The 16,336-nt window shown below is 40.0% G+C and overlaps 1 protein-coding gene across 2 annotated transcripts in view; it reads left to right on the forward strand.

Moving 5' to 3' along the window:
- tnpo1 (transportin 1) overlaps positions 1-16,336 on the forward strand; it is a 53,706-nt gene that overhangs the window by 17,880 nt on the left and 19,490 nt on the right. For both annotated transcript variants that reach the window (XR_004565920.1, XM_034191722.1), the window contains exons 6-10: positions 7,860-7,993; positions 12,436-12,517; positions 12,921-13,043; positions 13,567-13,685; positions 15,730-15,790. Coding sequence is in view for 1 of the 2 variants with exons in the window: in XM_034191722.1 (XP_034047613.1) it covers positions 7,860-7,993; positions 12,436-12,517; positions 12,921-13,043; positions 13,567-13,685; positions 15,730-15,790 (519 nt within the window). In the remaining variant the exon portion in view is untranslated. The remainder of the gene's footprint in view (positions 1-7,859; positions 7,994-12,435; positions 12,518-12,920; positions 13,044-13,566; positions 13,686-15,729; positions 15,791-16,336) is intronic.

Below are 16,336 nucleotides of genomic sequence, written 5' to 3' on the forward strand. Positions count from 1 at the left end.
TGGAATCACCAGCCTCGAAGGATGTTCATTCAGTTGTTTAATTTTGTAGAAAAAAAAGCAGATCACAGACATGACACAAAACTAAAGTCATTTCAAATGGCAACTTTCTGGCTTTAAGAAACACTAAGAAATCAAGAAAAAAAAATTGTGGCAGTCAGTAACGGTTACTTTTTTAGACCACGCAGAGGGGAAAAAATATGGACTCACTCAATTCTGAGGAATAAATTATGGAATCACCCTGTAAATTTTCATCCGTAAAACTAAAACCTGCATCAAATCATATCTGCTCGTTAGTCTGCATCTAAAAAGGAGTGATCACACCTTGGAGAGCTGTTACACCAAGTGAACTGACATGAATCATGGCTCCAACACGAGAGATGTCAGTTGAAACAAAGGAGAGGATTATCAAACTCTTAAGAGGGTAAATCGTCACGCAATGTTGCAAAAGATGTTGGTTGTTCACAGTCAGCTGTGTCTAAACTCTGGACCAAACAGAAACAGCATGGGAAGGTTGTTAAAGGCAAACATACTGGTAGACCAAGGAAGACATCAAAGCATCAAGACAGAAAACTTAAAGCAATATGTCTCAAAAATCGAAAATGCACAACAAAACAAATGAGAAACGAATGGGAGGAAACTGGAGTCAACATCTGTGACCAAACTGTAAGAAACCGCCTAAAGGAAATGGGCTTTACATACAGAAAAGCTAAACGAAAGCCATCATTAACACGTAAACAGAAAAAAACAAGGTTACAATGGGCTAAGGAAAAGCAATCGTGGACTGTGGATGACTGGATGAAAGTCATATTCAGTGATGAATCTTGAATCTGCATTGGACAAGGTGATGATGCTGGAACTTTTGTTTGGTGCCGTTCCAATGAGATTTCTAAAGATGACTGCCTGAAGAGAACATGTAAATTTCCACAGTCATTGATGATATGGGGCTGCATGTCAGGTAAAGGCACTGGGGAGATGGCTGTCATTACATCATCAATAAATGCACAAGTTTACGTTGATATTTTGGACACTTTTCTTATCCCATCAATTGAAAGGATGTTTGGGGATGATATCATTTTTCAAGATAATGCATCTTGCCATAGAGATTAAGTGTGAAAACATTCCTTGCGAAAAGACACATAGGGTCAATGTCATGGCCTGCAAATAGTCCGGATCTTAATCCAGTTGAAAATCTTTGGAAGTTGAAGAAAATGGTCCATGATAAGGCTCCAACCTGCAAAGCTGATCTGGCAACAGCAATCAGAGAAAGTTGGAGCCAGATTGATGAAGAGTACTGTTTGTCACTCATTAAGTCCATGCCTGAGAGACTGCAAGCCGTTATAAAAGCCAGAGGTGGTGCAACAAAATACTAGTGATGTGTTGGAGCGTTCTTTTGTTTTTCATGATTCCATAATTTTTTCCTCAGAATTGAGTGAGTCCATATTTTTTTCCCTCTGCTTGGTCTAAAAAAGTAACCGTTACTGACTGCCACAATTTTTTTTTTCCTGATATCTTATAGTGTTTCTTAAAGCCAGAAAGTTGCCATTTGAAATGACTTTAGTTTTGTGTCATGTCTGTGATATGCTTTTTTCCTACAAAATTAAAAAACTGAATGAACATCCTCCGAGGCCGGTGATTCCATAATTTTTGCCAGGGGTTGTAGAAGCATCTCAAGATCATTATTTTTAAAATGGCTTTTTGACACACCTTTTTTTTGTGTGTGTGTGTGTCTAAAGCACAGTGCCTTTCAGTTCTGAAAAAGATGTAAATAACACTTTCAGACTTTGTCAGTTACAAATTATCTAATGTCAAGCTGGCAAATACATGGCTGACACAAAGCTTAAAAAACATTTGCACAGTGTGCTTTTTTTTTTTTCCCTCCCAGTTTATCTGGTTATTGCTATTTGACCATAAATCCAGTGTGGTTTTGTGGCTTAAGGTCAGTAGTTATTGGAAGGTGCCACCACACTTGTGTCTATAAAAAGACATCAGCAGGTGTGGTGGGTGCCAAGTGTAATCTTGGCAGAAGGCTTCATATTTGCCTTTAAGCACTTTTGCTGTTTTGATTAATGGAGGTTGGAAAGTAGTTATGTCAGGTTAAGTTTGATACCTGTGCAGAGGGCAAATGGCTTATCACCTCAGGTCTTAGCTGAATTTATACTGAAGCTCTCAAACATTTTGCTGGCTTCATTCACACCTCCATTTGCTCTGTCTGGCTTTCATCTGCATGATATGCATGCTTGTCTTTAATGACCTTCCACAGCAGGGTTTAAAGGAAGGATTACACTTCGTGTTTGCCAGGGAACTGCATGAAGGCCACTCCCACTTCTCATCTCTTGTCACACACAGACCGAGCTTGTAAGCTGTGCAGGGGGGCAGTGCCATTTCCCAGTTTGTGATAATTCACACAAAACTATGGAAATCTGACTTAAAGGGTTTTCTTGATGCACACCGCCCCAAACAAGCACTGTTTGTTTACATGTTTTTAATGTAATCTTTTCATTCTGTGCGGTTGGCATTTCCTCCCATTGGGAAGTTACATTAGCTACTATGGCAATACTTTTGCTGTCGGTGCTGCAAGTTGATGAGTATAAAACAAAGTGACATTACCTAAATAGAGCAATAGTGAAGCAGATAACAGAATCTTTCAAATGGTGAAACAAGCACCATTTTTTAAAAGCACATTAGCCACTTAAATTTTCAATAGGCAGCCATGTAGGGGTCAATTGAAGAATTACACCGGGGTCAAAATTTAAAAAATGTTCCAATCATATTGAAACCTATACCACATTATTTGTCTGATCACATCGATTCCAAAAGGTATAGTTTGGACTATCTGTGACTGAGTATTATGGGGTAAAAATGGCAAGAATGGTGGCAAAGGTCAATTTCAGTTTGTACAGGGGTCAAAAGTTAAAGTTGCTCCAATAACCGATGGTAGGTTCTGCAACAATTAACACACACAGACACAGATAGATTGAACATATAATGTGAAATACCAAGTGTTCCAATACTTTTGGAGGGCACTGTATCTTAACCTTATGATGAGTGCAAAACGAGTATGGTATTATTACTATTTTGTTTAAGAATGTTTTAATTTTCACTGTTGCTGCACTTTGTGTGAAATCATAGCCATATCATATTGATATGACAATATTGTGATATGATAATTTGGCCATATTGGCCATATTGTACAGCCCTACTGTCAACTAGCTGAAAACATTTAATAATACTTAACATCTGTGTTTAAAAAAAAAAAAAAAAAAATGTTTAAAGTGGCAGGGGGTTAAAAGGGCTGTAATTAGGGGGTCTGGGGGGGCTCCACCCCCCAGAAGCTGAAAAAGAAAAAAAGATGAGTAACACCTTACCCAGCCTCTTGTTTCAGTTTTCATAACCTTGAGCTATTTCCAACAGTCTTGGAAAAAATTTATGAAAACACTTTTTGCTTCCACTATTTTAAAATAAATTAAATGACCCTTTGGGAACACTGTGCAGGTACTTTTGAGTTTATATTGGTTAAAACATGCTCAAGCAGAATTAAGTATAAACTCATCACCTTTTGGTAGGCCAATGTAATGAAATCTTTGCTGATTAAAAGTGGATATGCATGAATTTTTCCAGCATTTTTAAATGGAACACATGAGGGTGATGCATGGCGGAGATCTTGCCTCTGGTGTGGTGTTTGTGCTGGTCCTGGTTGTTTCTTCTCTGGCCACCTAGAGAAGTTATGTTTTTAGTACAAACATTGGCGTTGTTGACCAAAACAGTGCCAGTGTTTCGCCTGAAATGACTTGAAAGAAACTCTGGTGTGGTTTTTGTTCCGGAACACTTTAACATAGACTTGAGGTGATTGGTCTGGAAGGGAACGCGTAAACATCAGTAACTACACTACAAGATGGTGCATCAAGGCACTCGGGTTGAGTGATATAAGGAAATAAAGTGTTTGGGTAATGCCAGTTGTTGTACACTGTCACACAACCCTGAGTGGAATGACTTGTACTTCTCAGCATATGGAGTGCTTCCAGAATGACATTTTATTTTGCATAATAGTCTTGACATGTCTGAGTCACAGACCAAACCTAAATCATGATGATGGTGTTCTGTTGATGCAGGTTTATCTTTAGTGTCGTCAGATTTCCTTCTATTGTTGAATGTTTAAATGAAACAGATTCTCCCTGGTTTCTTTTAAGATCATTTTCCGTCATGGTGCCTGTGAGTAATGTGGTGCTAAATAAGGGACTCTTTTTTTTTTTTTTTTTTTTTTTCTCCCCTGAGTCTTAAATGTTTGTTTATTTTGGGCTGAAACATTGAAACATTTAATTTGTGTTAACCTGACCTTCAATGTCATTTTAAGGGTTTGGTTCCTTGATATTTGATAAAATTACAACTCTCATGTGAAAGTAATGCAACCTTGTTTCCGTGGAAACACAACTCAGTGTTGGAGACAGTGCTGTTGCTCGTATGTTATCTGTTCCTCATGCGTTTTTTTTTTTTTTTAGACTGATGTCTGCAGCATATTGTGGCCATGCATACTAAATATGGCTTAGTGTATTATTGGGGGTAAAGGGCCTTTTATGCTGATGCACACAAATGCAGTGTGCATTGCTCTAAAACCCATTATTTTCACTGAGAAGCACTGCACAAAAACCGCGCCTGCGCTACACTGCGCAGGGAGCGTGCACAATCGCTTGACATCACTTACTGTGGTCAAAGTTCAAATCAATCCAACTTTCACCGCTGCACGCTGTGATGTAGCTCAGCATGTCCAATAGAAACGTGGCATCAGGCCAAACATGGAAGCTGACAGTGCGGTAAATGTGTCAGAGGAACATCAGATCTGCTAATTTATACACAGCATTCTTCTGAAGAAAATCTTACAAATGTTTTTTTTTTTAACATCCTAGATCAGGGTGGGCAATTAATTTTTACAAGGGGCCACATAGGGAACCTGAATTATGTCCGAGGGCCACACCATCGATAACTCGGCTGTCTCCCATTACAAATTTTTTACAAAAAATTACCTATTTAATAGCTTTTATAGGTAATTTTTATTATTGTAATATGTAAATATTTAAATATACCTAAATAAACCTCTCTGATTTGCAACACACAAGCTTGACATTTTTAATATATGTAATAATAATCACAGACCTCATGAGGGCCGGACAGAGACATGCAAAGGGCCGCATGTGGCCCCCGGGCCGCAGTTTATGTTGTGTGGGCCGCCAGAAGAGGATGTACTGCTGGCCCACCACCAAAGGGCGCCCTGCCTGAAGTGCGGGCTTCAGGCACGAGAGGGCGCTGCCACCACGGACACAGCCGGGAGTGACAGCTGTCACTCATTAATTCCTGACAGCTGTCACACATTCTTCATCATCGCACTCCATAAAGACCAGACGTCATCTCCACCTCATCGCCGAGATATCATACTTCTTTGGAGGTAATATCCTCAGCCTTTGTAAATCTGTTTATTGTGAGTGTTTGCAGGAGAACCGGTCGTTTTTGAGGAGGCTGTGCAAGACGGCGCTCCTTTTCAGCTGAGACCGCTGCAACGCGCTGAGTGTGAGGTGGAGGTGGCATTCCCACCGTTGTTGTTACTGGGTGTACACACACCCACACTTGACTCTTTGTTCTTCGCCAGCAGTACCAGATCCGACAGTCGGGGACGGTGATCACCTGGGAATTCGGGACTTGGCGGCTCCAGTATTCACCAGGTTCTGGGGCGGCGGAAATCGTGTGGTTCCGGCTCTTCTTAGGACAGACGTCTTCTATCCTCGAGCCTGCCCACACGTCACCTTTGTGTATTGACTGTTATGATATTCTGAGATTGTCTGTATGTTCGTTGTGCACATTCACAACATTAAATTGTTATATTTTGGCTCATCTATTGACCGTTCATTTGCGCCCCCTGTTGTGGGTCCATGTCACTACACTTTCCCAACAGTTTGCCCAGGTCTGTCCTAGATTAAGTTTTTGATTACTGTACATTTTGAAGTTGAACATTTCTTACATTGGAAAACTTGTAATTAAAATTGTTTTAAGTTTAAAAAAAAATCTTTAGAAATCTTTGATGTTGATGTTCATCTGTAAATTAAAACCATAACTTTTGTTGTTTCAGATGAGATGATTTCTTGATTAACCTGACAGTGAACCTTGGACATTCTTATTTTTAGACATAAAATAGCAAGAAAAGTAATGTGTATATTTTAAGTCTGGTAGATTTTCATATCTGCATTTCAACCAAGAAAAAAAGACACCGTAAATGAATAAATATTATGAACACAGCAGGAGATGATGTAACAATGACAGTGTGTCTGTTAATGCTCTGGAGTTGTTTAACGCGGATACGCATCAGTTATATGATAGAATTAAGCGGTCCTCCAATCAAATTCCCCACACTCTTTGTTTGAATATTTGTGGAAGGTGCAGACTTCTGAATGAGGAAATGAGACTGTTTACTTTGACTTTCTGCAAATACGTTTACCAAATATGAGCATAAAATTCACGAAAAACATTGTGGAAATGATTAGTCATGTTTCGCGTTATAGTAGGCCTAATAACAGAATTTAAAAACTGATACAGAGTTTGAATTCGCACTTTTGAAACGGAGACTGATTCTGGTGAATTTAATGGGAGAAGTGCTTAATTCGGTGACTTTTACATGTGACGTGACTTTTACATAACCAAATTAGGGGTTAAAATGGCTTATAATGTTACTCACAAAATGCATCTTAAACTCACCAATGGCACTGACTGCAGCCTTTTCCAATTGTTCAGACTCTGAGTCACTGAGGAAGATATGACGTCATCAACAAGCATTATTGCAGTTTGTCGGTGGAGTCTAAATCTCTACAGTCGGCCAAATTTATATAATTTCTACAGTCAACTGCACATACTCTGCACCCCTACTGCTGCACGCTCTGTCTGAAAAGCCCATAAGAAGCGCTTGGGGTTTCTGGCATGTGTTTCACTGCTTGTCACTATATGAAGTTTATTTGACCAGAAACATTTAAATCTATTGCTAAGGATGAAAATGTGGCACAAATTTTGTGAAAAGGAACTTAAACAAAATGTGTATTACACAAACTTTAAAGATATCTTATAGTTACTGCATGGAAGAGTGTATGGGGGAGGTGATGGTCCAGTGGTTAAGTGTTGGGCTTCAGACCAGAGGATGGTCAGTTCAAAACCCACCCAGGGCCTTCCTGGAGTGTAGTGAGCACCTTGCACGGCCGCACCCTGGCGGAATTGTAAAGCACTTTGACCTTCTGATGCAGATGGAAAAGCAAAATATAAATTCAGTCTATTTACCATTTACATGCAGTTGTGGTCATCAGTTTACATACACTTATCTCAAATAGGAAAATCATAGCAACACTGAGCTTTCTCTGAACTGTTCTTTTTAAGAAGCTGAGAGTACAACATGTATCTTTAATAGAATTGTAATTATTCTGTTATGGTTCCATTTTTAAGACCAGCATCGTCGTGATGCTGTCCGTTCATGGTTTTAGTGTGATAGGTTGACTGTAGGAATTCTTGTAGACTGTGTTGTATATAACAAAATAAATTGCACATAAATGTCCTATTTAACCATGCACGTGGCGTTGTCATGACCTTGGCCTCTTTTTCAGGGTCTCGGACAGCCATTTTGTTAATGATGGGCAAGTTTTATACTGCATATGTTACTTTTGCTTTTTATTTATTGGTCACCTACAGCAGCGATTGTTGGGATTGAAAGAATAATTGATAAATTACACTGACAAAATGCATCCCCAATTTTTAATTTTGATCATTTCCAGTTAAAATTCTACACTCAAGTATATCTTATTTGTCACATTATTTGTTGGTTTTGTCTTCTTCAGGGAGCTTTTGGGGCCCTGCAGAAGATCTGTGAGGACTCTGCTGAGATCCTGGATAGTGACATGCTGGATCGTCCACTAAATATCATGATCCCAAAGTTCTTGCAGTTTTTCAAGCACAACAGTCCTAAGATTAGGTACGATGTTTTGTTTTTAAAATTTTGTCATTCGCTATGAACTTTCTCTTGTCTGGACTTTGAACTAGTCCATTTCCAAAAGGTTTTTTTTTTTTTTTTTACACTTGGGGGGCGGGGGGACCGATCAAAGTGCCGGTCACGGTTTGATCATGACCAGAGCTTTGAAATTTTAAAGAGTCACGGTGCTTTATTCATTCATGGCAAACTGGAGGACCGGGTTGATCAGATGGGGGGAAACTGATCAAATGCGATCTGATCGGTGATCAGATTCGATCAGTGAGCGTTTTTGTTTCTCCCCCCCAGGTGCTTGGAATTTAAAATCTTTGAATAATTAACTGAATTCTGCCTTTAATCCAACTGACCCAGATTATTTTAGAATGATTTATAAGAAAAGAAAGGACTTAACTATAACGTGTTAATCTAATTTGTTATTGATCGGTCATGATGTACGGTGCATCCAGAAAGTATTCACAGCACTTATGTTACAGCCTTATTCCAAAATGGATGAAAATCTTACTCCCCCCCTTTAAAATTCGACACACAATACCCCATAATGACAGTGAGATTTTTTTTAAAGATTTTTTGCAAATTTATTAAAAATAATAAAGAAATCAGATGTGCATAAGTATTCACAGCTTTTGCCATGAAGCTCAAAATTGAGTTCAGGTGCTGTTCCTACAGATCCTGTAACTAGTGGTCATCCTTGAGATGTTTCTATATCTTAAAGTTAGTTGCTTGGACATGATTTGGAAAGGCACACGCCTGTCTACATATAAGGTCCCACAGTTGACAATGCATGTCAGAGCAACAAACCAAGCATGAAGTCAAAGGAATTGTCTAGACCTCCCAGACAGGATTGTTTCAAGGCACAAATCTGGGGAAGGGAACAGACATTTCTGCTGCTTTGAAGGTCCCAATGAGCACAGTGGCCTCCATCATCCATAAATGGAAGAGGTTCAGATCCATCAGGACTCTTCCTTGAGCTGGCCGCCCGTCTAAACTGAGCGATCAGAGGAGAAGGACCTTCGTCAGGGAGGTGACCAAGAACCTGATGCTCACTCTGTCAGAGCTCCAGCATTCCTCTGTGGAGAGAGGAGACCCTTCCAGAAGGACAACCATATCTGCAGCAATCCACCAATCAGGTCTGTATGGTAGAGTGGTCAGACGGAAGCCACTCCTTAGTGAAAGTCACATGACAGCCCACCTGGAGTTTTCCAAAAGGCACCTGAAGGACTCACAGACCATGAAAAACAAAATTCTCTGGTCTGATGAGACAAAGGTTGAACTGTCTGGTTGAATGTTAAGTGTCATGTTTGGAGGAAAATAGGCACCATCCCTACAGTGAAGTATGGTGGTGGCAGCATCGTGCTGTGGGGATGTTTTCCAGTGACAGGAACTGGTAGACTAGTCAGGATTGAGGGAAAGATGAATGCAGCAATGTACAGAGACATCCTGGATGAAAACGTGAGCGTGCTTGACCTCAGACTGGAGCGGCGGTTCATCTTTCAGTTGCATCATAACGGCACCACGTGGAAGCAACCCAGTGCCGAGACGATGTAGCTCAACAGCGCGAGGGACGCCAAGGACGAAGCAAAGCGGACGCCAAAAATTAAACATGTTTATTTTTATTTATTTATTTATTTATTTTGCGTCCTGTGCTGGACGCAGAAATTAAGTGGTTTCAACGCAAGTCAGGCCAACGTGACAGCACTCAATGTGACTGGAAGTCACAACCTCACAATACGTTACCTGACGCCAATTTAAGATTCCTGCTGTGTTCCATTGTTCCTGAAGTACAACTCATGCAGGATTGTTTTTATATCGTGTACACAATGCAGTGAAACAACGTGCTCAAAAAGAGCATGGGAAAAAAATGCTGATTGCAGCCTGACTGCTGCTGCAGCTCCTTGCTCTTAAATTCTCTCACAACTGTGTTTAAAGTCCATAAAAGTCCTGCTCACAGACTGATTGCTAGAGACAGGACATGTCTACATCCAGTAAAAAGTCCGGACATCTCCAGTCCACTCACGGACGATAAGTTCGCACGTGAACAGTTCAAAGAAAGAAAAAAAAAAAAAACTGTCTGGCTGCAGGCAACTCCTTGTTCTCCTCTCAAACTCTGTCATATTTATCTTATGGCCCAGTCACATGGCACACAACGATTCCTGAACGAAGGGAAAAAGTAAAAAACGTTACAATTCGTTGAGAAAAGGTGGACGAAAGGGCTTTTATCACCGAACAGTCTGCGAAGCAAGAGCGCAAAAGGGACGAAAGAGGAACTTAACAAAACTGAAGCTCACGATCTCAACGAAATGCACCTGGAGCCACTGCTGGAGCAATGTGTGTCTGCTCCAGCACTCGGCGCTGGAACGGAGCTCATAGCGCCTGAGTCCTGGAGAAACTAACAGAATCTGTGGAGGTGTCGGTGGACCACCTGCTCTGGTTCCTTGTCCAGAACAAAAGAGGGATCATCTCCATCATCAGAATCCACACTGTCTGTAAACACGATGCGTGGTCCGTCGTGCTCCAATTTAAAATAAAAAAAAGTGTTCCGTGGTCACTGCTGTATCACAGTATTATGTTCTAAGACATATATATTAATTTATAACAGAAAACTGTCAAAAGGGAGAATAAATATAAGTGTAAAGATGATTGAATATATCAGCAGTAAATTAATCAGTGCGTGTGAATGCGCACATTGACTCGTGCGGTTATTTCCACCAGCTGATCACTGATCCACAATGTGAATTCTGCCTTCCAGAGCAGCTCTTTATATCATCATTTTGATTTGTCTGCCTGTTGCCACATGTACAGAAAGACTGGATTGTCATTCCTACTCATATTGTTATATTTAATACAAAATAATAAGCGCACGCAGGAGCTGATGCTGCATTCAAGTACCGTCGGAAATTACACAACTTTTTCGTTTTCAAATTCAACAGTTGCTTGTGGCAAAATAATTAATTATATCCACACAAAAGATTAATTCTGGCCTATGTAATGTGCCTGAGCCCATTGAAGCTGTCCCCCCACACAGATAAAAAAAAAATCCAAGCAAGCAGGCTGAGTTTGCCCTGTAATTTCCAACGGTACATGAACGCAGCAGCAGCCTCAGCGCTCACAAACCGGCTTCTGCACTGTGTGAAAACGTTCAGCTGCTCCAACGAAGTCAAACAAGTTAAACAATAACTTTACAAAAACTACACAAACGATTAAAAAATGTCAAGAACGACAGCAAAATGAAACACAGAGGAACTGAGGTTTTCGTTGCCCTTCGTTCAAATTTTTCAACAGTTTAAAAATCCCGACAAAGCGCCCGCTGCAGGAACGAAGCTGCGTGAAGGTTAAACAATGTCAACGAAAGTCCAGATTTCTTGTTTCGTCAGGGCTTCGTCACCCTTCGTTAAGTGCCGTGTGACTGGGCCATTAAATAAAGGACGAAAAAGGACACAAGTCTTGCTCTCAGACTGATTGCCAGAGACAGGATATGTCCACATCAAGTATAACTCCAGACATCTCCACATTTACTCATGGACGGTTCGTTCGCACGCACGCAGCTCGCTGTTAAAGGACGAAAGATAAACTATAACAGAACTCATAGTGCAGACCTGCAGCTCAGCACAAGAACAAATATAAACTAGAAGATAAATTAGAGTGCACAGTCTGGCTGCAGCCAAACTGTGCACTCTAATTTATCTGTGCAGAGAACCGGCAGGCTGCGCCCTCACCTCCTCTCTGCCCCCTGCTGCGCGCACCTGATGCAGACATTTCTGCTTCGTCATGACCCCAGTGAAAGCAACTCGAAGCGGGCCCAGTGTGAAAGGGCCTTAAGCACACAGCCAAGCTATCAAAGGAGTTGTTTCAGGACAACTCTGTGAATGTCCTTGAGTGACCCAGCCAGAGTCCAGGCATGAATGCAATCAAACATCTCTGGAGAGATCTGAAAATGTCTGTGCACAGACGCTTCCCATCCAACTTGATGGCGCTCGAGAGGTGCTGTAAAGAGGAATAAACAAAACAAAACTGCCCAGAGATAAATGCGCCAAGCTTGTGGCATCATTCAAAAAGGTTTCAGGCTCTAATTTCTGCTAAAGGTGCATCAGCAAAGTATTGAATAAAAGGATTGAATACTTATGTATATGTGATTTCTTCATTATGTATTTTTAATCAGTTTGAAATAATTTTAAAAAATTTTCATGGTGTCATTATGTGGTGTTGTGAGTAGAATTTTGAAGGGAACAAATGTGCTTTCACTCCATTTTAGAATAAGGCTGTAATGTAACAAAATGTGGAAAAAATGAAGCACTCTGAATACTTTTCAGATGCACTGCGTTATAGAGCCATTGAGAAGCAAATATTTTATTATATTTGTAAGTTACAAGGATTGGCAGAGGTGGAAATCTTGCCTTTGTGGTTCTTGAGCAGTTGTTATCGATTTGCAGGTCTCATGCCATCGCCTGTGTCAATCAGTTCATAATTAGCAGGACTCAGGCTCTAATGCTTCACATCGATCCGTTCATTGAGGTACGTTTCATCATATTGCATTATCTGTTCACCTACTTTTTACCCCCCCCCCCCACACTCGGAAGCAAATGCACGTCTGTTTTGTAGGCCGGGAACTGTTCCACATCCCCATTGTTCACTCCTGCTCCAACAAACATTGGGGAGCATTTGTTTGATAATTTGTTGCTTCTTTGCGTCTCTCTTCTTTGAAACATGGCAATATAATATTATAAGCAATACATTTTAAATGCTTTTTATACTACAGTTTGATTTTCAGGTCTTATTAATCTAAACATTTGTTCTGCAGCACATTTTGTAAATCACTATAGGCTGTATGAAAATGTATAACTTGCAGTATTAGTCCTTATTCTTTCGTCTGTGTGTTGTTAAAATAAGCTATTTCACATCTTTTTCTACTCTGTAGAACTTGTTTGCCCTGGCAACAGATGAGGAACCAGAAGTGAGGAAGAATGTCTGCAGGGCTCTTGTCATGCTTTTGGAGGTCCGCCTGGACCGTCTCCTGCCACACATGCACAATATTGTAGAGGTGAGTTTTGTTTTGGGGTAGCTGGCTAATATACTGAGGGAGGGGAGGCTCAAAAGGTGTTTTATGCTTGCGTGTAGGTACAGCTAAAGACAAGGGTGTAATGGATTAACAGGTTAATCCTACCCATTGTAACAGTTCGTATCCCAAACCGGTAAGGGTGGCATTGCAGAACTGCTATGTCTAAAATTTTAATGGCAATAAAATACTCTTTTAAAGAACTAAATGATTTACTTGGCAGTAATTAAGTCTGCTCTGATGCTAGTTACGCTAGCTTGGCTCTCGTCAGGGCCATTTAATTAGACACGTGTAACGTAGATTTGACTAAACCTAGTGTGCTGCCAGATGACCCAGCAGCACACGTGTTGTCAGGAAGAGTCCTGCAAGTAGAAAAGATCTGCAATGGGACTGTATCCAGTTAGCTGTTAGTGTCATGCTCTGTAAAGGATGAATGAATTTGTATTTTGCTTTAGTATAAAATATAAGAAAAGCATAAAGTCTAATCTTGTTTCTCATGTCACGTTAGTACATGCTACAGAGGACACAAGACCAAGATGAAAATGTAGCCTTGGAGGCCTGTGAGTTCTGGCTTACTTTGGCGGAGCAGCCAGTATGTAAGGACGTCCTGTGTGGACATCTGCCTCAGTAAGACTGCCTACAGATACATGCACATATGCTGAAGGAATAAACTGATGTAACTCTTGAAATTGAAATATGGTTGACAGCCTTGGCTGTAGGTTGTTGTTGTTGAAGACCTGTTACCAGAATGTATATATCATTCTGTACCACAAGATGACAGATTAAGAACCCTAACTGTTGTGGTGTCTAGGCTTGGGTATCGAGAACCGGTTCCTTTCGGGTATCGTTAAGAAATTATTCGATTCACCGACATCAATAACCATTTGCTTAACGATTCCCTTATCGGTCCTTCAGAGTGGCTGTTGTTTTTGGTGGTGTTTGTCGGGAAAATGATCATTTCTCTACATTGATTACAGACCCTGCAGCGGGTCCGTAATCAACTTTTCTGCAGCGTGGCATTGCTTTGAACCTTGAACCAATCGAAGCAGTGATTTGCAAATCGAAGCAGTGATTTGCAAATCGAAGCAGTGATTTGCAAATCGAAGCAGTGATTCGCAAATCGAAGCAGTGATTCGATCTGGTGCTTCGCTGATTTGTTTTTATTTCGCTTTATCTTAATTTTCCCCGCTAAAAACCTAGAGCGTATGTCTGAGTAATTACCTTTTTTGTGTTAAACCGACCTGTTATGGTCTTCTGAAACAGTTGATAGATGTATTTTATAACTTAAAAACGGGACCGATGCTAACGTATTAGCATGTCTATGGCGTTTTCAATGTTAAAATTAGCATTAAGCTGTTCGCATCTCAGCACATTTGTGTGCATTTGTTTTCTGTATAATAATGGCTCAGTGTTTGTTGTCGTAAAAGAGTCAAATTGTATATTTTATTCATATATTAATAATAGCAACAACAATAATAGTAATAATAACTAATAATGCTACAATACAATTTTAGAGAGAGACAAAAAGAACCTAATGAAAAAAAGTAGAAAAGATAAAATCAACTAACAATGAAAATAAATAAATACATATAGAAATAAATGTTTCCTGTGAACACCTAGTGACTCTTACACCTCCATTTCATCCCTGTTTTAAGTTTAATGGCAGCTTGTTTCGGTCAAACCATATTTTCAGTTTAATTTCTTCAGTGATTTCCTCCTGAACTGTCTGCCAAGCTAGAAAACTGCTGCATCCTAGTAAGAGCAGAATACTACCAGAATGAATTTGAATAAGGAAAGTTTTTTTTTTTTTTTTTTTTTTTTTTTTTTCCCCCCCTCTCACCAAATTGGATGCTGCACTCACTGCAGTTTGTCTGGAATAGTCCCAGATTGCATTTCAGAGATTCTAGAATTCAAGCATTTTCATGCGGGAGTTGGAGGGTAATTTTGGGTTTCAGCTTTTTTTTGTTTTTTACCACTTTCATCCCTGAATATGTCAATCGTGAGTTACTTTTGTTTCTATTAAAGTCACTAACTGGGACTCCTGTCTTGCTGAGAGAAAGAAATGAGAATCATCCTCCGTTCTGTTCACATGGCTCCAAATGCTGCGTGGCTCTCTGCTGAGTCAAATTAGAACGCTAGAGTCCAGCTGGAATTAATAAATTCAAAGAGAAACGGCAATTAAATCAAATGACCTCTTTCCAAATGTTGTAATACAAACAAACTGCAATCGATCAAAACGTTTTTTCCTTCCAAAACGAGACGTCCTGCGCTGACGTGTAGCTGCCAACTGAGTTCAGCTCAGAGGTACAGAGACATTCTTGCCAAAATGTCTCAAAGGAAATGCTTTTGACAAAAACTACAGATTTTATTTATTTTATTTATGTCCAGAGATCAAGGATCCAGTGACCAATTTAAAATGTTGTTGACATAGAAAACCTGTAAAGCCTACTTTTAGTACACAGAAAATTCACAAGAGGTATCGATCGATAAGTGACTCAATAAGGAATCAAATCGATAATGGCATTGATATTGATAAAATCTTATCAATACCCATCCCTAGTGGTGTCACACTAAAGTTTACCCACAGTAAGAATTACATGTGTGCGATCCCCTGACGGCTTTAACCTGCCCTTGCCTATTCTAATAATATTGCCTTTGGATGCTGTTCCAGGCTCACCCCAGTGCTTGTCAATGGGATGAAGTACTCAGAGATTGACATTATCCTACTCAAGGTGAGTTTATGTACATACATGCACAGACAGTATTTGCAGGCAAGATGAATAATTACTCCATGGCTTTCAGTGATGCACAGTTGTCTGTGGGGAAAACTTATTTATTTTGGTAGAGTTTATCTCTCTCGCTCTTGCTGGCTGTTAAACTCCTTTTTCATCTTGACACAAAAAAGTGTCATGCACAGTCAGTTTTCAGTATTAACCAGACAGCCAGTAATTTACTTCATTGAAACATTTTGTACAGCATTTATGTTAAAACAGAAAACTCTGGTTCTCACGGAAGATTAAAAGTTCCTACCTGTTTAAATCCAGATGAGTCTTCATTTAATTAATCCATTTGTTGGTGTCCGTGTTTCCTGCTTAAGATTAAAAAAAAAAAAAAAATCTTTTTCCCGTCAGCCTCAATAGAAACAGTAGAACATCCAGACTGTCGTTGGCTGTCAACATTTGAAGTCACTTTTCCCTGTGTTTGGTCCAGAAATGCTGTGTGCCCAAACAGTGTCTAACTCTCTCATGTTCAAAATGGCAGCAGCCAATATCTAAGTT

Source organism: Thalassophryne amazonica, chromosome 17 (genome assembly GCF_902500255.1).
Source record: "Thalassophryne amazonica chromosome 17, fThaAma1.1, whole genome shotgun sequence".
Classification (NCBI taxonomy): Eukaryota; Metazoa; Chordata; class Actinopteri; order Batrachoidiformes; family Batrachoididae; genus Thalassophryne; species Thalassophryne amazonica.